Source organism: Delphinapterus leucas, chromosome 16 (genome assembly GCF_059928025.1).
Source record: "Delphinapterus leucas isolate spDelLeu-1000000601 "Yukka" chromosome 16, BTC_Dleu_Yukka2, whole genome shotgun sequence".
Classification (NCBI taxonomy): Eukaryota; Metazoa; Chordata; class Mammalia; order Artiodactyla; family Monodontidae; genus Delphinapterus; species Delphinapterus leucas.
In genome coordinates, this window is record NC_143144.1 from 49751478 (window position 1) to 49774664 (window position 23187).

General features: G+C 37.7%; 1 protein-coding gene and 1 long non-coding RNA gene across 10 annotated transcripts in view; one reads left to right on the forward strand and one right to left on the reverse strand.

Moving 5' to 3' along the window:
• LOC149747281 (uncharacterized) overlaps positions 1-23187 on the forward strand; it is a 368282-nt gene that overhangs the window by 159914 nt on the left and 185181 nt on the right. The gene's annotated exons all lie outside the window — the stretch shown is intronic.
• Positions 1-23187, reverse strand: part of RNLS (renalase, FAD dependent amine oxidase) — a 322501-nt gene that overhangs the window by 84982 nt on the left and 214332 nt on the right. For all 9 annotated transcript variants that reach the window (XR_016388107.1, XR_016388109.1, XR_016388108.1 and 6 more), the window contains one exon: positions 22653-22826. Coding sequence is in view for 6 of the 9 variants with exons in the window: in XM_089897872.1 (XP_089753998.1) it covers positions 22653-22826 (174 nt within the window). In the remaining 3 variants the exon portion in view is untranslated. The remainder of the gene's footprint in view (positions 1-22652; positions 22827-23187) is intronic.

Genomic DNA, 23187 nt, shown 5'->3' on the forward strand with positions numbered 1-23187 from the left:
CACGGCAGTCAAATCAGCCTAGTACTGGCTGACAGTAATAGTCAATGAATCAGAATACATCTCTCTGGAAAAAAGTCCTAAAAATATAGTAAGTATTTAGTATAGGACAACAAACTTAACAAAGCAATGGAGGAAGAATGCATTTTTACACTGTCTTAGAAAACTGGATATGTGGACAGTTTTAAATTAGAATATTCCCTTCCCACTTCTGACCCAAATTTGTCACCATTTCTGACTACCTTCTTCCAAAATTATATGAGGAATCTACACTCTACACTCATATAGCAAGCTCAAACTTACTGAGACATCCCTATTTACATGCAAATACTTCAGAGACATTTTCCATCTGTTAAACTTTGTTTTTAGCCATATCTATCAAGGGGCAGAAGTTGGGTTCCCCTAAAACCAGCTCTAGATTCAATTTCTGACAGGGAAGTAGAGGATTAAAGAAACTTAAGGAGTGGCAGACACTATAGCTGCAGACCAAGAGGATCAAAAAATGCGTAAAAATGTTTCTTTAATTACTGATTCAATCAAATGAGCATGTGGGTGTTTAGTGCAGTTTGGTACCAAGAGAAACTCGGTTAGGGCCTTTCAGAAGCTTACATCTTAGTGGGGGAAATGGCACCTAGGCAAAACAGTTAGAGAGCCATTATCTCTAACTGGTATGATCTTGACAGTGTGTGCAAATTAAGTTCAGGAAACAGATTCCTGGGAAGAGAGAAAAGGGACCAGGCGTTGAGAGCCACACAGTTTGAAGGGGTGGGTGGTCAGCTCTCTTTCCTCCTGGCAGTGGTATTGGTGGTTAAGTTTCCCTCTCCCTCCCAATGTGGAACTGGCTTAACTAGACTTGCCCTCTAGCCAGGAGAGCTCTTATTGTAATTTAACTCCTTCATATGGCTCCAGAGCCCAGCAGCAAATGTAATGGAGAGTAAGTCAGTCGCATCAGTAAGTCCAGCAAAAAAAAGTAACTCACTCTTGATGATGAAAGCATAGCAGAGGGAAAGGGAAGGAAAAAGAGTGGGGAGGGGAAAAGGAGATAGAGATGGAGAGATACGTGCTCCTGTTGTCTCTCTTTCCCCTTCCAACCCAAACAAGCATCTAACAGTCTGCCATTTGGCATTCCACCTCCTTGGCAGCGCGTCTGCTGTTCTGTGTGTCTGCTGCTGCTGGCCCTGAATCAGGAACTAGGCCTCACTATTCAGAGGGACCACCTGCAGGTTTTATTTGCTTTTTAATAACCATCTCAAACCTATTTCTTGTATATAAGTTACAGAAGCCAAAATTCACTTACAAGAGCCCTACTCATGTCCTGAGCAACTTCATTACCTCCAACTTTATCTGCAGGAGGGACTTCTCCATCACTGAGTTGGAAATACTAGCTTAAAAAAAAACTAATATACTTATTAGTTTCTTCTCTTCTTTTGGTCCTTGACTTGTTTATTCTAGGCCTGTGGCTACTAATATATCTAGGGATGTATGCATTTGCCATTTTAAATAGAGGCTAAGAAGGAAAGTTTTAAAACTGATACACATGTATGTTTGTAATCCTTGTTATCCCAGGCTACATATGTTTGGATTTCTTATGTTTAAAAAGACACACAGACATCCTCTAAACAATTCTGTATAAGGTAACCATTCTGATAGGCATTTAGTTAAATATAAACAAGTGTGTAAAACCCCACACGATGAATTGAAAATAAAATGAGAATTCCCCAAAAGTTCATTCTTCCAGTTTCAGAAGATGTTTCCCTATAGCTCCAGTATAAACAAATGTATACAAATTCAGGAAATAATCTTCCAGCAAACAATGGAAAACTGTTCACAGAAGAGTATGTTTGCCTTCTCCAGCCAGCTGAGAAAGTAAATAACATTCACCAGTAATCCAAACTACTTGAATAATAAACATGTTGCCTATTTCCTCAATACCTAAGAGGACTGAATGCCTGAGGCTTTGGGTTGGGGTCAGGAGGGTGGGAACAGGGGCTGGGATGAGCTACTGGGGATAATTCTACTGATTAGAGGGGCATGGCTCTTCTGTGGCAACAGTAGCTAAATTTTTGTTTTAGATCAACCCTCCCCCACTTTCAGCCCAGATAAAGGTGACGGAAGTTAAACTGATCAATTAATCCATTCCTAAGTGATTAATTTAGCAATGGGTACATAACTCAAGGCAGGCCAGTCAAGTCAGTGAGATTCAATTCCTGGACTAGTGTTGAGCTTTTGGGGAAACAGGTTCTTTTTTTGTAAGAATTGGCACTGAAATGCTTGGTACTATGAATGAACCCAATCCAGCAGAAGGTAGAGTCAAGAAATAGACAGAAACTAAGTCTTCATGATGTTGACTGAATTAATCCAGACATGTCTGGAGCTTTACTCCTGGATTTTTCAGTAACAATACCAATAAGTTCCACCCCCTCCTATTTTGGGGGGGAGGGGATAAGCGAACCAAATTGGGTTTTATGTCATTTGTAACCTAAACTAAGTTAAATGTGTGAAGATCTAGTACTAAGTCTAGCACATGTATGCTTGTTCCTACAAATGCGTTTCCTTTCTTTCTTCTTTTCTCCTCCTGTCTGCCCTTAATCTTACTTTATATCTCCAATATATAAAGAAAATTAGATTTTAGCAGTTTCTTTAGAAAACTTGACCAATAATTATGAAAAAAAAAAAACCCAAAGCAAAAAAACAACCTTCTTCTGGGCCTCAGTTTCTTCATATGTGAAGTAAGGGGTTATAAAAGTTTATTATCTTCAGATCCCTTTCAGCTTTAATTTTCTGTGACTATAAAATGGAGGTCCAGGTAGTGGTGACAATTTGAGAAGTAAAGCTCATCCTTTCTCTAACCACTCCGTGCTGTCACTAGGGCAGAAATTCCTGGTCCTCAAAGAAGAGACTAAAACTAAGAATCCATAGGACCTATGTGATGAAAATACTTCTCTTCATCTGAGCTTTCTAAGCCTTGAGTTTGCCCTAGATTTTAGGGCTTTAATTTCCATCCCATTTTTGAGTTTAAATCCAGTGAGCAATTTTGTAGTATGGTAAGAAAACACACTACATTGTTTAAGAATTCCTTGGTCTGGATTCAGCTCTGCTACTACCTAGAACAGTTCTTGACATACCACAGATACTCAATTCACACACTGAAACAGATAAAAATTCACAAATGTTACAGCTCTGTGGAAAATCATGTGTAACTAACAATGGTTAAATTAACATATCCAGGATTGAGAATATTTTTCTTTTTAAAGATATATTAAGTTGGAATCAAGTTTATTCTGAAAATAACATTACTTTTGCTTACGTGTATTTTGATATATGTGATCTTGAGTGTGAGAACGCTAGGCCTCTTGAGATTCCTAATAACTTGAGCTATCCTCATGAAGTGTGTCATGAGTATGAATAGCATTTGTCATGTGAGTGATGGTAGAAGAACTGGATTTCCAAGGTTCTTTCATTCCCAGGATTCTCAATGTTGGGCTGGTGGTAGAGGAAGGCACTGAGAATTTGGCTCACCCAAATCTGGGAAGCGGGTGAGCAGAACATGTAAAATTTCAAATAACACATTTGGTGTTATTATCTCATCTTTAGAAATGAATTTTAAAAGCCACTGTTAATTTAAATATACAAATGACAGAAAGTATAGGTTAAAGAAGAATATGAGAAAGAATCTAGTTTCCAGGTATCAATCAACCTCATTGTGTTCTAGGGTAGGTGCTGGGGCAAGAGATAAGTCTCCATGGGGAGCTTTTATTAGTCTCTCCAGCATAGAGATTTTTACTTTGATCAAAAAAGTATGATTCAGAGATAAACAAAGCTCAGGCTGAAGTCATCGTTTTATTTAATTTCTCTAAGCTTTACTTTCTTCACTTATAAAAACAGGGATAATAATATTTACCTCAGAGAGTTGTTGTAAAGATAAAATGTAAAAAACAAACAAACAAACATAAAAGCACTTAGCACAGTGCCTGTCTTAATAAAGATTATGGGTATGGAGTTTAAAAAGGTTGAACAACATTGTTCTGGCTTTTCTTTTCATTCTTTGTTATTTTTCAAACTCCTGACGTAAGCTGTTCTAAATTCAGGCTATAGAAAAGTTCTCTTTGCTTCCTACGTACAAATATATTGTAATAGAGGAGAAATACATTTTCTTATTTGTAATTTGAGACATAATTAGCACACATACAAGCAAATATGTATACACTGATATAGCAAGAGGGAAGAGGAGGGTGACTCAAGGCTGTGGGGCAGACTCATGTTTTCCCCCCAAACCCAGATATACATTTTGGAAATCAGAGCTCAAGACTCACAAGTATTTCTACATTATGGAGGGTCTTAGATAACATTTTCCCCCATGAGACTTCTTGATTATTCCAATCACATTTAGCTACTAAATTGGAAATTCCAGTTTTGTTTTTTTTTTTTCAAATAATTCTGACCTTTTCAGAGAAAGCAATTTCTTAAAGACTTCCATTATGGAAAACCAAGGAGGCAAGATTTCCAGATTCCATGACAAAGAAAAATCCTTGCAGATCAACAGAATCCCTGTGGCAGAGTGTCTCAGGAGGTTCTGTGTCAGGGAAGATTTCCACTTGGTCAAGAATTCATGTTTGAATCCATCCCTCTCCATCATTCCTTAGGCTCTTGCCTTTATTTGGAGGAAGCAGATCTGGTTTTGTGAGACAGATCTCTCCAGAGGAGTACCTTTAGGCAAGCTATACAAGCATCGCTCAGAGAGAATTGTGGGTTTGGTTCCAGACCACCACAAAAAAGTGAAGATCATAGTAAAGTGAGTCACATAAATTTTTTGTTTTCCCAGTGCATATAAAAGTTATGTTTACTCTATACCATGGTATTAAGTGCACAATAGCATTATGTCTAAAAATATGTACATATCTCAATTTTAAAAAATACCATATTACTAAAAAAATGTTAACCATCATCTAAGTCTTTAGCAAGTTGTAATCTTTTTGCTGGTGGAGGGCTTGGCCTCAATGCTGAAGGCTGCTGGCTGATCAGGGTGATGGCTGAAGGCTGGGGTGGCTGTGGCAGTTTCTTAAAATAAGACAACAGTGAAGTTTGCCACATCAATTGACTCTTCTTTTCATGAACGATTTTCTCTGCAGCATGCACTGCTGTTTGATAACATTTTACCCACAGTAGAACGTCTTTCCAAATTGAAGTTAATACTCTCAAACCCTGCTGCTGCTTTATCAACTATGTTTATGTACTATTCTAAATCCTTTGTTGTCATTTCAACAGTCTTCACAGCATCTTCACCAGGAGTAGATTCCATCTCAAGGAACTACTTTCTTTGCTCATCCATAAGAAGCAACTCCTCTAAGTTTTATCATTAGATTGCAGCAATTTAGTCAAATCTACGGCCACCACTTCTAATTCTAGTTCTTTTGCTATTTCTACCACATTTGCAGTTATTTCCTCCACTGAAGTATTGAAACCCTCAAAAACATCCACTATGGTTGGAATCAACTTCTTCCAAAGTCCTGTTGATGTTGATATTTTGACCTCTTTCCGTGAATTATGAATGTTCGTAATGGCATCTAGAATGGCAAATCCTTTCCAGAAGGTTTTCAATTTACTTTGCATAGATCCATTGGAGGAATCACTATCTATGGCAGCTGTAGTCTTACAAAATGTATTTCTTAAATAATAAAACTCAAAAGTCAAAATTACTTCTTGATCCATGGGATGCAGAATGGATGTTGTGTTAGCAGTCATGAAAACAACATTAATCTCATTGTACAGCTCCATCAGAGCTCTTGGGTGACCATATTCATTGTCAATGAGCAGTAATATTTTGAAAGGAATTTTTTTTTTCTGAGCTGTAGGTCTCAATAGTGAGCTTAAAATATTCAGTAAACCATGTTGTCAACAGATGTGCTGTCATCCAGGCTTCATTGTTCCATTTATAGAGCACAGGAAGAATAGATTTAGCATAATTCTCAGGGCCCTCGGATTTTCAGAATGGTAAGTGAGCATTGGCTTCACCTTCAAGTCACCATCTGGATTAGCCCCTAACAAGAGTCTGCCTGTCCTTTGAAATTTTGAAGCCAGGTATTGACTTCTCCTCTCTTGCTATGAAAGTCCTAGCTGGCATCTTCTTCCAATACAAAGCAGTTTCACCTACATTGAAAATCTGTTGGTTAGTGTAGCCACCTTCATTCATTGTCTCAGCTAGGTCTTCTGGATAACTTGCTACAGCTTCTGCATCAGCACCTGCTGCTTCACCTTGCACATTTATGTTACGGAGATGGCTTCCTTCCTTAAACTTCGTGAATCAACAACTTCTGCTAGCTTCAAACTTTTCTTCTGCAGCTTCCTCACTTCTCAGCCTCCATAGAATTGAAAAGAGTTAGGGCCTTGCTCTCGATTAGGCTTTGGCATACGAGAATGTTGTGGCTGGTTTGTACTTCTATCCAGACCACTAAAACTTTCGCCATATCAGAAGCAAGGCTATTTCACTTTCTTATCATTTGTATTCACTGAAGTAGCACTTTTCATTTCCTTCCAGAACTTTTCCTTTGCATTCACAACTTGGCTGACTGTTTGGTGCAAGAGGCCTACTTTTTGTGGCCTCTCCTGGCTTTTGACATGCCTTCCTCACTAAGCTTAATCAGTTTCAGATTTTGATTTAAAGTGAGAGATGTGTGGCTCTTCCTTTCCGTTGAACACTTAGAGGTCACTGTAGGTTTATTAATTGGCCTAATTTCAATATTGTTGTATTTCAGGGAATAGGGAGGCCTGGTGAGAGGGAGAGGGATGGGGGAATGGCCGTTGGGTGGAGCAGTCAGAACACACACAACATTTATGGATTAAGTTCACCGTCATATGGGCACAGTTTGTGGCACACCAAAGCAATTACAGTAGTACCATCAAAGATCACTGATCACAGATCACCATAACAAATATAATAATTATGAAAAAGTTTGAAAAATTATGAGAAGTACCAAAATGTGTCACAAAGACACAGAGTGAGCAAATGCTATTGGAAAAGATGGCACCGATAGACTTGCTTGACACAGGGTTGTCACAAACCTTCAATTTGTAAAAAGTAAAATATCTGCTAAGCACAATAAAGTGAAGTGCAATAAAATAAGGTATGTGCCCATATAAATAAGGAGGACAGACCCAGGAGACTGACTTCAAACTAGAGAACTGTCTCTACCTTCTTCAGTGCAGCAGATACGGCCTCAGAGCTTATTACTGTCCCTTTAAAACAAGGTATATTTTTATATCCCTGTAAGTGTAACTCAAGGATTACTAAAGACCTGACTAGGAATACTGACCAAATGAAAAGACAGTGTCCTACAGAGATATTGATACTTCAATTCCACAAACACTTGCAGAACTAAAATAACAAGGACACAAGAGAATATCAGATTAAACACTGTTGAAATTTCGCTGATAAGGAATTCTAACTTTTTATCATTATGCTGGAATATGTTTAAATATTCCCTGGCAAAGGTAAGCAGTAGAAGAGCCGTCTTATTCACCTGAACACCTGGAACAGTGTCTGGCCCATAGCTGAAATGCAATAAGTATTCGAGTGTATGACTGATGAATAACTTGTGGAGACAGACAATTTGGGGAGCAAAGAGAACATATAGATATTTCTTTTCTTATAAGGATCATTCCCTTACAGTCAAGTTTTGGACTATAATAGTTTACTTTTGAGAGGAAATGTACCATAGGATTCTTTTAAAATGACCAAAACTTATAGGTTATATAGAAAAACCATGGTCATAAAATGAAATTATTACAAAATGAGCATTTTCCTCTATTACACATTAAAAGTCTTTGTAGAAAAGTGTCTGGGGGAGACATGAGAGTAAGACCCTGTAGATTACTAACAAGTGAGAATATTAACATAAATGAGGTAAATTAAAATTTAAGAAAAGCTTTTTTAATTTGGTAAAATATATCAACTATAGTATACCAATATGTGTGGTTTATAGTACCTTCATATAGCCAATTTTGTTTAATATTAGGAAATATATTTGAACTATTTTTTACACTCTCTGGCAGAGATAGTTCACTCTCACTAAATAGTCCATGTGCTCCCTGACAATTCCTAGTCTATGTGGCAGTTAAGCTGGAGCCATATAACTAGTCTTGGTCAGTGGACATGAGGGGAAGTGAAGTGTGTTCCATTTAGTCCAAGGCTATTAAGAGCTATTATGTGCCTTCCATTTCTTTCTTACCTTCACGCTGACTTTAGGGGCTCATGCTTCAGTTAGCAAATCTACAAGATGAAGTAGAGATGCCCAACCTGCATGCGACTTTGCGTAAAAGCCACAATGTGTCAACCACAAATGCCTTTGTAGTACCAAGATTCTGAGGTATGCCTATGAATTACACATCCCTTATTTCAGGTGTAGAACTTTAAAAATGATATACCTTGGAGATCAATGGACTTAAAGCATTTCATATTTTAGATCTGAGCCCAAATTGTTATCTTTTGTTTTCCTCTGTCATGTTTTGATTAGATCTCATTAACTCATTATTCATTTAACACACATTTAATTGAGAAATTACTATATGTGAAGCACTGTGCCATGTGCTGGAGATACAAAGAGGAGCAAAGCAAATTCAGTCTCTCCACTCATGGACCTTACAATATGAAGGTGAAAGAGACATTAAACAAATGATTACACAAATCAGTGTGTAGTTACTGAAAATTAAAATATAAGGTGTTAAAGAAGAGTATAATAGGAAACCCTAATTAAATTAGGAATTCAGGAATGGCCTCTGTGGAAGTAACATTTAAACTGAGACAGTCTAGGCAGAGAGAACAAAATGGACCATGGTCTTGAGTGGGAAAAACCATGGCAGGAATGAGAGGTGTGACTGGAGAGCCAAGTAAGGAAGGGAGGAAGGAGCTAGTGAAATAGGCATGTGCTAGACCAGGGGCTGGCAAACTAATCTGGCCTCCACGTGTGTTGGTAAATAAAGCTTTTCTGGAAGATGGTCACACCCATTCCTTTATATAATGTTTATATCTTGTGTGACACCAGCAGAGCTAAGAAGCTGCAACAAGAGACCGTATGGCTCACAGAGTCTAAAGTATTGACTAGCTAGCCTTTATAGAAAAAGTTTGTGGCCCCTGTATGAGATCACTCAGGATCTTGTAGGTCATGATAAGGATCTGAGATTTAATCCTATACGCAAAGGGAAAGCAATAAAGGGCTTTAAGTGGGAAAGCGAATGGCATAAACAGATGTGTTTGAAGAAGATCATTCTGGCGATGTGACAAATGAACTGGAAAGGGGCAAGTATGGAGAGACTAGTTAAAGTAAGATGGTGCTTGGGTTGTGACAGCAGTGATGAAGAGAAGTGAGTTCAATGAAAGAGAAAAAAAAAGCAAGGATGATTCCTGATTTGGGGCTCAAGGAGCTAGGAGACTGGTAGCTCCATTTTTAGAAACAGAGAACAAGTTCTGAATTTCCAAGGCAGGCAATCAAGAGCCAGCGCTTCACATGTTAAGTTTGATTATATATATATATTTTTTAAAAAAAGGAATAAAATAACTCTGGCAATCATATTCTGAATTCTACTTGCTTCCCAGGGCTGGAATAATCTTTCCTCCAAGTTCCTTGCAGTAATTCCTTTAAAAATTCCATAGATTCTACCCATTTAGCGAATGGGGCCACATTTAGTGGGACTGCTTATATTTCAGGATCTGTTTGGGAGAAGTTTTTTTCTTTGGCTAAGACCTCCCAAGTTTTAGGAAAACATCTATTTATCATGAGACACAAGGAAATTTTCAGCCTGTTGCAGCTTTTATTGGCACTGCCAAAAGGAAAGATGGAAGAGTTTCAATAGTCCTTTAATTGGGCCTACCCAGGTCCCCAGAGCAGGGGATTTGTCCTGACTCGCACTTGGTGTTCCAGGCCTCGCTGGAGTTCTTCCACAGTGTGTAAGAAAGCCCTGGTTTTCTATGATGACAGTCAACTAAAATGTGCCACTTTCCCAACACTCACCAGCAATAAGCAGTCATCCCTTATTATACATCGTTATTCTGGCCGACTCAGCATCATGCCCTATATGAAATTTTGTGTGTTGAGTGGTATTATGATTGGACTCTTTTCCTGAAATTGGGCAAGCATACTGGTCTGCTCTAAGGATATCACTTTATCACTGTAGTTGCATAATTGGGTTCAGCTTTAGACTTTTAACTGCTCAAAAGGATACCATGACCAGAAGAAATATATCTCTGGGTTGGAGGATTTGGCCTAATATCAATACTTTGCTCTAGTTCATTTGGTGCATTAAAGAGAAAGTTTTGCCTTGACATTATAAAATGTTGAATTTGAAAGACTGAGACTAATCAGATGAAGTTTTATTTATGATGTGTCAAAATATTTCTGGTGCTTTTGATAGAGGAAATTTACTGGTTTACTGTAGACATTCTTATCTCCTTTACTAATAAGACCAGTGAAATTATCCTTCCTGTTATATTTTGACAGGAAAAAAAAATTGAATCTGGGTATTTTGGCCAAAGTTCTTAAATCAAAGGGACTATAATCCTTTTAACAATATCCTTTATGATATTGTGAGCTACTCCTAAGAAACCAATATTATGAATATAGATAGTGGAAAAGGGAACAAACAGGCATTTTATGTTTAATAAAAAAGAGTGGATTAGGTTCAAATGAGCCCAAGGTTCTAAAATGCCTTTCCTGACTCTTTTAAATAAGGATATAGAATATCAACAACAAAGAATTCACTAGGTATATGTATAATAGAAATCTATTTCAGTGAGGAAAACTATATTTTAAATTCAAGGATGCTTCATTCTTACAAACATGAATTTGGAATATTTTATACTGAAGAATTCCCCTAGTCCCACAGAGCAGTTATAAATATTAATGGAATTTCAATAGATTCTTTTCAGATTCCGATGTTTAATATTCATTCATATTATGCAGGGAATTCAAGGTCCTGTGCAGTACATGTAGATGCTTCTCATTATCTAAATGAGCACATATATGAAGTCTGTAGGGGCAATGATTATTAAAAATAGCAGGGTCCACATATGATCTTAAAGGGCATATCAAAGCCTTCTCAGCTCACTTAATAACAAGAAAGTCATTGGTAATAAAACCAAACGACTCTTTAGGCTAAATTGATTCAGTAATGTCACATCTGGGCAAAATGATGGATTGGTGATTCTGGACAGAGTTAAAAATGCTAACTGATATAAAGTATTTATGAAGCACAATGAAGCGATTTCCTGTGGTGAGATTCTGCAGTCACACTTTGAAACCTGCTCTTGAATTAGTCTCAGCTTTGATTTGCTGACAACTTACTTCATAGTATCTAACTCCTCTCGGATATGCTGGAGTGCAAATTTTGGGGGAATTATTCAAAAAGGGATTTGAGATTCCATAAAAAGAAAGAAGAACCACATTTAATTTAATGTTCTCTGAGTTTAACACCTTATTCGGGAAATGAGATATTGTTTAACTACCCTAACGTGTAAGTGTTTTTATTTTTAACAGAAGATAATATAATTTAACTAAACTTGCACTATTGGCATTATCCTTCCCTTTTTTCTTTCTCAAAATGAAAAAAAGTTTATATAGCTGATAGACTGAAACCATAAAATAATTTATGTGACAACAACTGTAAAGACAGAATTTACTATGTGCCTCCGGTGTGCTAGGCATGGGGCTAGGAGTTTTGGATATACTATTCAACCCTTATTACATTTCTGGGAGACACTATTAACCTTACAGTACAGATAAGTGAAGCTCAGAGAGACTGAGAAACTTAACTCATGGTTACAGAGCTATTAGGTTGAATCACATGAAAATGCTGGTATTTGAACATTTTAAATTACAAAGACAGCAATATAATATAGTTCAACCTAATTCTAAGTATAGAGTTATAATTTGAAACTAGGTTTGTGTGATTGCAAAGTCCATGGAACCATGGAACAGAACCATACTTGATAACACTGGTTATTTTTGACCATCCATGATAATAAAAACCAAATCATGAATTATACAATAAGGAATTCACCACTTACCAAGCTTGGGTTAATATGAACTCATCATTTGTGGCAGGGTTCCTATGCAAGATATCATTTTAATTCCATTGAGATACAAAAAAGAGATAACTGCTAAACCATGGAAGAGAAATGGCACATTTGCAGAGCTTCTCACATATTTTCTAAGTTAAATATCTCAGCTGGAGCACAGTTGTTCTTCAACCAAGTATTTAAAAAAATCTTTCACAAAAAGAATGGTGGGATCCTTTGAAGTGTAACCTTAGAAATCAAGGTCTGTGTTACAGGGCATCATTCAAAGCAGATGCATATTCCCTAGAGACCACGGTAAACTTGTTACCAAGAATACTTGGATCTCTTTGGGAAGACAGCTTGATAAAACTTCCAGGTCTTACTGGCAACACCTCTGATACTACGTAGTCAAGTATTCCCCATGTAATAGGCATGGGACAGGGTCTCCAAAAGAGGCTTCTGATCATTCTAATCGCCAATAGCTCACATGTGTTTTTTCAACAGCTTGCAGATTTGGCAACTAGAGAGCTCATTCATTTTATATGATTTAGAGGGCAGTAGTAACAGATACCTAGGTTGTCTTAGGGGTGAACAATTTGCTGACTACCATTACTTTTCCTTGCCTGCTAAGTGGGTGACCAGTGCTGAAGTATTAATTCTCAATGTTATTTCGGAACAAGGGAAGGGCATCTCAGAGCTGCATAAAGGATGACTGGCTCAGCAAATATTTCCTGAGCACCGAATACACACTCCTGTTATGCCACGATGTTAGAGTCTATCTCTTATATTTTCAATCTTAATGGAGATAAGAGGGATCAATTAATGGATCGCATGTGTGATAGCGGCATGTATTCCTGCTAAAGGAGAGAGCTCTAATCTGGAGAAAGCAGCAGCTCTGCAAACAGGGCATATCAACTCTTTAGCCCATGAGACATTCAGATTGATCTGAGGAAGAATTCTTGACAGTGAGAAAAATGGTGAAATCTTTTCTGAGGGAGCTCTAGGCAAAGGAAAGTTTCCATCTCTTTGGTATAGTGTTGTTGTGGTCCCAGATAAAAATGGACCAGAATGAAGACTTGTCAAGCTCTCATCCAGTTCAACAAGTCTTTACTGTCTCCCAGGACCTGAGGCTCACAAGCTGTCTGAGAGTTACACAGTTTTACAAGACTATTCTCAATCTGCAGAGGTTCTGAGATGCCTCCAGAATGATGAAAACCAGGCCCTTGTCTGGGAAGCAGAGCACAGCACATCATTTTGAGCCCTGGCTTAAAACCCAGGGTGTTGACAGCTTCACTTCAGGCTGCAGTAAGGACTTAACTTCAAGATACTTCAAAACGTTCAGTCCCATAGAGAGAGCATTTTCCCAATTTCCAGCTCCCTCAACAGATTGACCTGGTTACAGGTATTATGGAAACAGTAAGTTGAGCTTGCTCTACTTGAGGTCCAGCTGGTGAGGAGTTCTGTCTGCATTCAAAATAAGGTTCTCAAACAGATGTGAGGTTTCTCCATAGAGACAGCAGACTCCAAATCTCTGCACAGGAACTAATGTGAAGAAACCATAAAGTTCCTAATAATTTCACCCTAGATACTCCAAAAAGTGTCTGGACTACGTTGATTTACAAAATAGCTCTCCAATAAAAAGCACCCATCGATTTAAAACAATTGCTCAATCCAGAACTATACTGAGGTGGTAGGGACTTGTGGGAGGAGGGTCACAAAGTAAATTATATAGCAAACGAGTTACAAGTCTACATAGCAATCCCTCGGGTCAAGCCAGAGTCTCTACTACTCTATGTAGCATTCTCTTTCCTCTTTCCCTTCTCTGCTCCTCGCCCTCCCCTTAGTCTCAGAGTGTCTGAAATTTTTTCCTCAGTTAAGCAAGACAATTTAGCTCTCCTTATTCTCACTCTCAAACTGGCATCTAATCTCTCCTAGGTGCTTGGCAGACAGAAGAGCCATCACTTAAAGGGATCATAATTACAAATAGCAAAAATTAGACGTCATTACATTTAATACAGCAGTGCCTTCATTACACGATAGCTACATACCAAGTTACTTGACTTTTGTTAGTGAAGAGATCAGAGGGACTGTGGCAGTTCCTACCTGTGCACCTCTGCTGATTTTTCCCTCCTTGAGGTAGACTGGCCTTCCTCACCTCCTTACAAAGCCAACAGAGGGTTTTCCCTTGCTATTGCCTTTCTAAATTGGCAGCGATGATGGCAGCCTCTCAGTTTTTCTGTTGTTCTCATCTATACGCTGTAAATTTCAGATCCATACATTTATTCATCATAAACAGTCATCTGATTCTCATTCCCCTCTTCTCCCCCTAATAGTGGATCCAAACTACACTCAGTCACCAACACATCTGGCTCTTGTGTTCTGGAGGAACTCTTGGACAACCTGAAGATCTTTTGTAAATCTCAGCCTGACAGCCACACGTTTAGGCCAATACCACAAGTGAAAATACCACTCTCAGAGGGCAGGGCAGGCAGAACACAAAGGTGGAATGTTGGCACAAGAAGAGACTTGCAGATGTAATGTTCAAGACTCACTTCGTAGTGTGGATGCTCTATACATCTCCGGTTTGGAATTGTTCATAATTACAGAAATGCCAGGCAGCTGTAGACTCTAGACTTTCTTTATCCTTTTGCTCACTGCTTCTTGGACATTTCACAACTTATTTGTATTTATTAAACCTTTTAGCAGCCCCAGGAGAAAGTTAAATAATAGGCTATGCTAAAGTTTCTGATTTTTTCACGCATTTAAATGTTCCATAGTCCCCATTTTTCATTTCTTCACCTGAAGAAAGAAGATTATTAGATTCATGTTGACAAAAGGTCCCAGGTCTAAAGCATCCTTTTAAAAGATCATAATATCGTCATGAGGCAGCATGACTCTCCCCAGTTTTGATCATACATGTGAGCTGTTGCTCTCTATACTCAATGCGTCTATTTATATTTATGAGGACTCATACTTGACTCCAAGTCACTAGTCCAACAGAGCCTCATGTATCAGTTTCCTTCAGAATTTCTCATTTGAGTAGACTTCATAAATGTTATGTTTCATGAGGGCAGAAACTATGGAATCCTCATTTCCAAGCAGAGTGCCCAGCACACAGAAGCATCCAATACATATTTGTAAATAATTATTTGACCGAATAAACTGAGAATGGAAAACATATAAACAAAATATTTGTGAATTCAGTTTTTCTGAAGGAAACTTCCATAAGATATATATTTTTCCCAGTAATACACTCCTTAGGATATTTTCAAGGTTTATTTTTGATGTTACATATTTAGCTGCTTTTCCACTTCCCTCTGTCTCTGGCATTGATTTTCAGACTGAGTTCACTTGCTTGGCAAGTGGGAGGACAAGTGTTATCGTGGATGTAAATCTTTCCCATAGAGGATAGCTTGATAGGGAAACCAGAGGCTGAAAGGGATCTGTTTGTTTTTACTTTATGTGCAAATGTTCTCCTTACAAAATGGACTGAGTTATCTCATTTTCTAAAGAAAACCGATTTTTAAAAGTGGCAAATATTACGTGAAATAAGAGTAATCTGTTTTATAATTTGTGCCTATTACTTTAAATGACAACATATGATATTCATTTTTATGTATACATATGTACATATGTTTTATGTAAGTACATTTATACATTACAGACATACATATATATGTGTATATATATACGTATACACACACACACACATACACACATATATATTTTTTCCTTTCTGAGAGAGCAAGGAAAAAGATTTGATATTACAATCATGTAACGTTCTGTGGCATCACTGTAATAGTGAGATGGATATTTGTAATTAGCACTTGACTGCTGTTTATTAAATCGCCTTAACAGATTCATATGGACAGCGTCAGTTACATAATTGAATTACAAATGACTATGTCTATAACACAGAAAACCCAATATTATGAATTTTGTAACTGGTTACTGCTTGTTATTTTAAGATGATGATTGCTGTCTTATCTGAAAGCTCTGTTTCTGGAGTTGATATTTTAAAGAAATAGCTTGAACTGGAAACCTGACAGTTTTTCATCATCCCAGGTCTTTTCCTTTCCTTCTCTCTCCCTTGTCCCTTTTTCTTCTCCCTAGTCCTTTTTTGTTCAACTTATAAAATGTTACCTATCTGGATTGCATTTTCTGCAACTTTAAGGACAAATAATCGCACAATGTTTCAAATCCAAAAGCAGATATTCTGTGTGGTCAATTACATGGCTATCGCTTAGTTGGAATAATCATGTACTCGCCTAAGTGAAGACAAGGTGACTGGATTTATGGCCCCAGGCCCATCCCAGTTATTTACAGAATTTCATATTATGCTCCCATCTTTTATAAAGAGTTGATGTAACAAACAGTTATACGGAATAATCTTTCTGCATCTTTTGTAAAAGAGCCTTTAAAGGCATTATGCATTATATTAGTGTTTGTTACTCAAGGATCCTAACAATACAATCCTTGAACATATAAATTCCATGTGATGCAAAAGTTTGTTCACTTGTTTTCTTTTTGGATGAGTCGGATTGTTTTCTTTAATGAGATATTTAAAGCTATGTAATTATGGTCATTGGCCATCGCATTTCTAGAGTTGCAGATTGTATTAATCTCCTCAGATTGCTGCCTATTAGTGATTGTACTGATCATTAACACTCTTCTAGATGGTGAACAAGGAAGGATGCTAAAATTCTGACCAATCATTTTGAGGGTTACTTATACATTTTGTTTATTTAAGCCACCCTGACTCCTATCTGTCCTGGTAATGTAGGGTTGCATTCACTTAAGTCAGGCTTTTATATTTATGCCTTTTGCTTTGGAGAATATAATATCTGAATTAAAGACTGGAATTATTAATTATAATATTAGGCACCATAGATACTGACATTATTTACTAAGTGCTATGTGAAGCTCTTTATATGTTTAAATCATTTCATCTTCGACCCTTTAGAGTTGGTATTACTTTCCTCATTTTATTGATCAGTAAACAGAGAGTTTAAGTAATTTATCCAAGGTCACACAGCTAGTAAGTGGTAGAACTGAGTTCAATATAGGAAGTTTGACTCCTGGCCAGTCTGACTCCAAATTTAAGATGTTGGGAAGGATCTCAGAGATCTTGGGAGGTGTGTAAAACTATATATATATATATATATATATATATATATATATATATATATATATATAATTTTCCCCTCAGTTCCCGGCACAGAGGTCCTAAATCCCTTGGAATTTCCTGGGTGATAGAAGTGTCTTTTGTTCTAATGAGGTAACTCTTGGGGGACTCCTAGATAGCTTCAGGATAGGGGATAGGGGTTGGTCACCAGAAAGACCAAGCCATGATTAGAAGCTTAGAACTTTCAGCCCCACTCTCTATCCTCCACGAAGGGAGAGGGGCTAGAGTTGAGTTAATGACAGATCATGCCTACATGTTGAAGCCTCCATAAAAATCTCAATAGTATGGGGTTCAGAGGGCTTCTGGTGAACACATCCTTCCTGGAGGTGTCACACCCCAACTCCACAGGGACAGAATGTCCTGCACATGGGACCCTTCTGGACCTCCCTCTATGTACCTCTTCATCTGGCTGTTAATTTGTGTGCTATATCATATCCTTTATTATACAATAAATCGGTAAGTGTAAATAGGTGTTTCCCTGAGTTCTGTGAGCCATACTAGCAAATTATCAAACCCAAGGAGGGGTCATAGGAACACCAGTTTATAGTTGGTTAGTCAGAAGTACAGACGACAGCTTGAAACTTGCAATTGGTATCTGAAGTGGAGGCAGTCTTGTGGGGTTGGACCCTTTGCCTGTGGGATCTGCTGCTAACTCCTCAGAGATAGTGTCAGAACTGAATTGAATTGCAGGGCACCAAGCAGGGATTGCAGAATTCCTTGAGGTGTGGAAAATCCATACTTCTGGTGTCAGAAGTGTTGTGAGTGTGGTAGGAGTATGAGAGTAAAGGAGGAACACACAGGAGTGTTTTCCCTATACAGGAGATAAATGTCTTTCACTTGTCCCACTGCTCCCCATGCCCTCTGCATGACAGACATTGCCAATTGTTGGTAGAACCCTTTTCTACTGAGTCTAGACCCAGTCTTGGAATTGTTTCTAGTTTTTGCCCCAGGTGATGATTACCTGTTAAATGATTGGCACCTGTGTTGAAATCTATTTATCATCTATGTAGATCTAATCTGCCTCTTTCACAGAAGGACTTATGCTAAGTGCTCCAGCAGAAACTGGCTAGATGTTCACCAACCCACTTTTTATTCTTCCTACATGCACGGGTAGACTATGATTCCAGCTTTCCTTCCAAATAAGTATGGCCACATAACTGTTCTAATCAATAAAACGTGACCCCTCCTGATATGTACCATTTCTAAGTCTAACCCTAAAAATATCCTATGTGCTCTCCTCCATTCTTTTCTTCATCCACTTGTTTGATTCCTACGAGCACAGTGACTCTGTAAGCCCTGATAGAGTCAAAGGGTGGAAGGAGTCTGGGTCTCTGAATCACCTCTTTGATGAAACCTACCTTCCAGTCATAAACACCTGTTTGGGTCTTATGTGAAGAAGAAACAGACTTTTGTTATGTTCAGGCCATTAAAATTTTTTATTGTGTTTGTTACAAAACCTATTGTTACAAAACAAGGGTCATACAAGATCACATCATTAGCAAGTTTCAGAGCCAGAATTTGAATCTGAGTCTTTTAAAGTCCAAATTCTTCCCACAGTGATAATCTTATTGATAATTTAAAATATTATCCATGTTAATGATAATTCACATGACCTTATTTCAGACCTTATTTCAACCTACATTGTCTCCAGTTATAACCCTACCAAGTTTTGAGTTCATCTGCAAAAAGTCTTCTTCCACCTCTAAAAAAACTCAGTATCTTCCCACTGATGACTTCAGGACTAGACTTCCCCATCCTCTCATCTGGCTTACAATTCCTGCCCAAGTACAAAGCATAAACGGTGACATCAAGTCAGGCTTTCTTAAGTGTGTCCTGGGGAACAATTTCTGTGGGATGTTAGCAGGTTTGGTGCCTAAATAAAATATTCCATGGTCAAGTACATTTGGGAAATCCTAGATTAAATAAAATGAGAAGGTGTCCTCTCTATAGGAATATCTTTTAATAGGATAATATGCCCTGAGATTCTCTAAAATAGCGGTAAAGTCAGTAGCATTTTGCAAACTTATTGATGACAGAGCCCCTTCACAAAGAGCATATCAAGGAACTGATGTTCCGTTGAACACATTTTGGAAAGCACAAGCCTACGTGTATTGGGTCATACCCATAATCGCTGGTATGAATCTAATACATCTTGGAATTTAGCCCCTCTGCCCAAGGAGACTTTTGTTTCTGGTTTGTGTACTGTCTATTCCTGACATTTGACAAATAATTATTCCTTGACCTTTGTCTGGTTTGGGCTACTAATCCTGTATCCTCTGGCTCTCTTCAAGACTTGACAACAGACTTTATTTTGTGGACAGCTCTGCCACCCTTTGTCTGTCTTGTTGCTGCCCTACCTGACAGAACACAAATGTTTCCCTTCATTGATTGTGTGTATTTATAGTATTAATTCTTGTTTCAATAGAACACCCCAAATAAAGGATAGAGTTGGGTAGTGTTAGTAACATAAAGAGACAATTCTTACTGGCCTACTTAAATATCAATGTCAATAAAATACAGTGGAGTTACACTATATGGACATTTATATTATGTGAATTCAAGTAGATATACTTAGCACCCTGGCCCCAGATAGTGAGAAAAAATAGTTTAAATGCAAGGCAGTTAGTTAGATTTTATGTTAGGGAATGCCATTACTGGGGGTCTCTTACATTTTAAAACTTGCATAATCCAAAATTAATTTTTCATAAAACTGACGAAGGAAGGTATTTCTTTGCTGTCTGAAGTGGCACCACCATGGGCTGTAGCAAAAACATGGTTCCCAATTCACCTGGCCCTCAAGATTTAAAATTGTGTGATTGTTAATATAAAAAAAGATTCTTTTCGTATTTCTATTATTTCAAAAGCTGCCAATCTTGTGAGAATTTATTAATATTTTTATGTTGTACTCTTTCAAATTTGCATAACTCTGATTTTATAAATTGCTACTACATAGTGGTGTGGGTGCTTTCACTCACCATCCCACTCCATTTGCACAGCGATTTAATCTGTTAGGAGATATGACTGCTATTTCTTTCTTTCCTGTGTGCCTTTCATAGTAGAAGATATTACTGTCCCATAAATGCAAACCAACAATTTCATCTGGCCTCACCCGAAGAAACTGAAATCTATTGAATGCTCGCAAAATGCTATGCTGAATTTACTGAACATTATGTTAGTCTCCAAAATGTCACGTAGTTTTAAGATATTTTCAAAGATAATTTTGAATATACATGATTCTTCTCTTTCTGTGCCAACTTTACAATTTTATCTCTCACATAAGATGTGAATCTACTTGAAGATAATGGACATTATTTGTTGCCAACCCAGCATCCACTATTCCCTCCTTTCTTCCTAACAAACCCCTATTTTAGTCAGGTGTCTACCCTCATATGACTAAAGGGAAGATGATCCTGATACCAGTTCCAGGAGTAGATCTTGATTTGTCTAAGGTTTTAATGGTAGTCCCACCCCCCCTTGCCAGTGATTGGTTTCAGACTGGTTGAGTAACCCAGTTATGACCTATGAGATACAAGATAGTCAGTTGAGGGGTTTCTGGAAAGATTTCCTTAATTCTCAGAAAGGGACTGAGATAGTAATAGTCCGTCTTCTTCCTAAGCCATGTTGCTGGGTCTGGATGTGACTCCAATAGTCATTGCCATCTTGCTACCAGTCCTCTGAGGATGTCAACATTAAGAGTGGAAGAGAGCAGAGATGGATAAACCCTAGGTCCTTGAAGATGTTGCTCTGTTATTGAATCAATCAGTCATGAAGTCTCCCCAACTTCTTCCTTTTAGATAATATCATCAGTTAGCTTGGGCTGCCATAGATTGGATGGCTTAAACAAAAGAAATTTATTTCTCTCAGTTCCAAAGAAGGAAGTCCAAGATCCAGGTGCCAGCTGATTTGGTTTCTGTGAGGACTCTCTTCCTGGCTTGCAGACGGCCTGCCTTTTAACCTTCTCACTCTCCTCACATGGCCTTTCCTTGGTGTATGCCCAAGAATAGAGTTCTCTCTCTTTCTCTTCCTCATTTTATAAGGCCAGCCTTATAATTAGGATTCCACCCTATGACCTCATTTAACCTTAATTACCTCCTAAAAGCCCTGTCGCCAAATATAATCACATTGGGGGTTTAGGGCTTCAACATATGAATTTGGGGGGATACAATTCAGTCCATATCAGATAATATAACAAATGTCCATATGTTGTTTAAACAAGTTTAAATTGGTTTTTCTGTTATGTATTACTAAATATACCCTAACAGATGTCATATCTTATGAAGCAATACACAAAGGACAATGTCTAATTCATGACATATAACAGAAGATCAAGGGCTATTTTCCTTTTCTCAGAACAAAGCAGTTGTCGAGTTAAAAATGGTTAGTCCATTGCTGTTACAGGGCATTTCATGAACTGCTGATTGTACATATATGTGGTATCATGTTAACATAAACAGTCCAGCCCTTAGGGAGTTTTAAGTTATAAAAGAAACATTTTTCTAAGATCATGTGCTCTGATATAAAAACCATACTCTAGCCCAGTTGTATCATTATAAAGTTCTGGCAAGCCAAGAGACGTTAGTTGGTGATTTTATCAGGCAAGACGTCTAACTAATGCTTGATGAAACCATCACTGCACCATAAAACACCGTAACAAATTGCAGTGACTATTCCTTTCAAGAATTTAGTCATTTTAGATCATTAACGTTTATTTCACAAAAAGCAATTTCTTAGCAATCACTACAGTCCTACAAATAAGAATATACTTTCACCTTTGTGCATGAAATGAATCAGTTATGTTTATTCTTGCAATTCAAATCTAATTTTAATAACTATCTTCAACAAAGAAGGTGGAGTGTAGACTTTATCCCATTCTAGTACAGTTCATATGAAACGTTTTACCTATTATTTTAGTTGCATTGTACACAAAGTAATTTTATGTAGTTTTCCAGGTGAAAATTAAATAAATACAATTATATTGAAGTGAAGGATTTTCATAACATAGTAAAATTCACTTTTTATATCTAGCCTGGGAAGTGGAAAGAGCAGCACTCGTCAAATTTTAAAAACAAAACCAAACAAACAAAAGCAAACTCCACCAAGAAATAAATGATGAGAGATAAATTTGCATATAGATGGATCCATATTAAAGCAATAGAACTTGGGCCATTTTGAAATCTTAAACCTTCTGACACTATTTTCATAAACTCAGTAATACAAACCATGTGGTGAATGATTTTCTGAAAAACTTTGCTGGTTTCACTGTGTATTTTATTATTGGCCAAATGTGACATTAAATTTTATCCCCTGTGGCTTGGAGTTAAATGCTTGCTCTGTTCAGAATGGCAACACTCAATTAAACAGCATTTTTCATGATCTACACCCACCATTGTTACTGTATTTAAGGGAAATAATGGGGGTACTGACCTATATTGCGTTTCTTATTATCAATGGAGATGAAGCGAATGCAGGGATTACTGGTGATGTACTGCCCAGCCCAAGGGACATCAATCTTCGTGCCAGCTTCATAAAAGAGGCCCAGCGCGTAGCGAGAGGAGTAGCTCACAGACTCCAGTTGCTGCCTTTGGCATTCACTAATTACTGTGGAAGAAAAAGTACAGGGCATCAAACTTTAAATTATCATCTTTCCTTTTAGTACATCAAATACAAAACTCCTTTAAACCAGTTCCAACTGTTTCTACCGACTCCAGCTCACTTATGATGAATTTTGAAAGGTAATGTAAAATAGCATCAGCTCTCATTTCTTTGCAGAGCGATTACTGTCCTTGGCACACTTGTTTTCATCAAGCTGTAGGTCCAAAGTCTTTAGACTGGCATTTAAGTCTCTCAAAATCTGACACCAAGTTGCTTTTCTAGCTTTGTGTCCTAATTATTATCCTGGGACTGGCTGGCAACATTATAGATTCCATACACTGAGCAGGGTTTTTGCCAACACTTAACA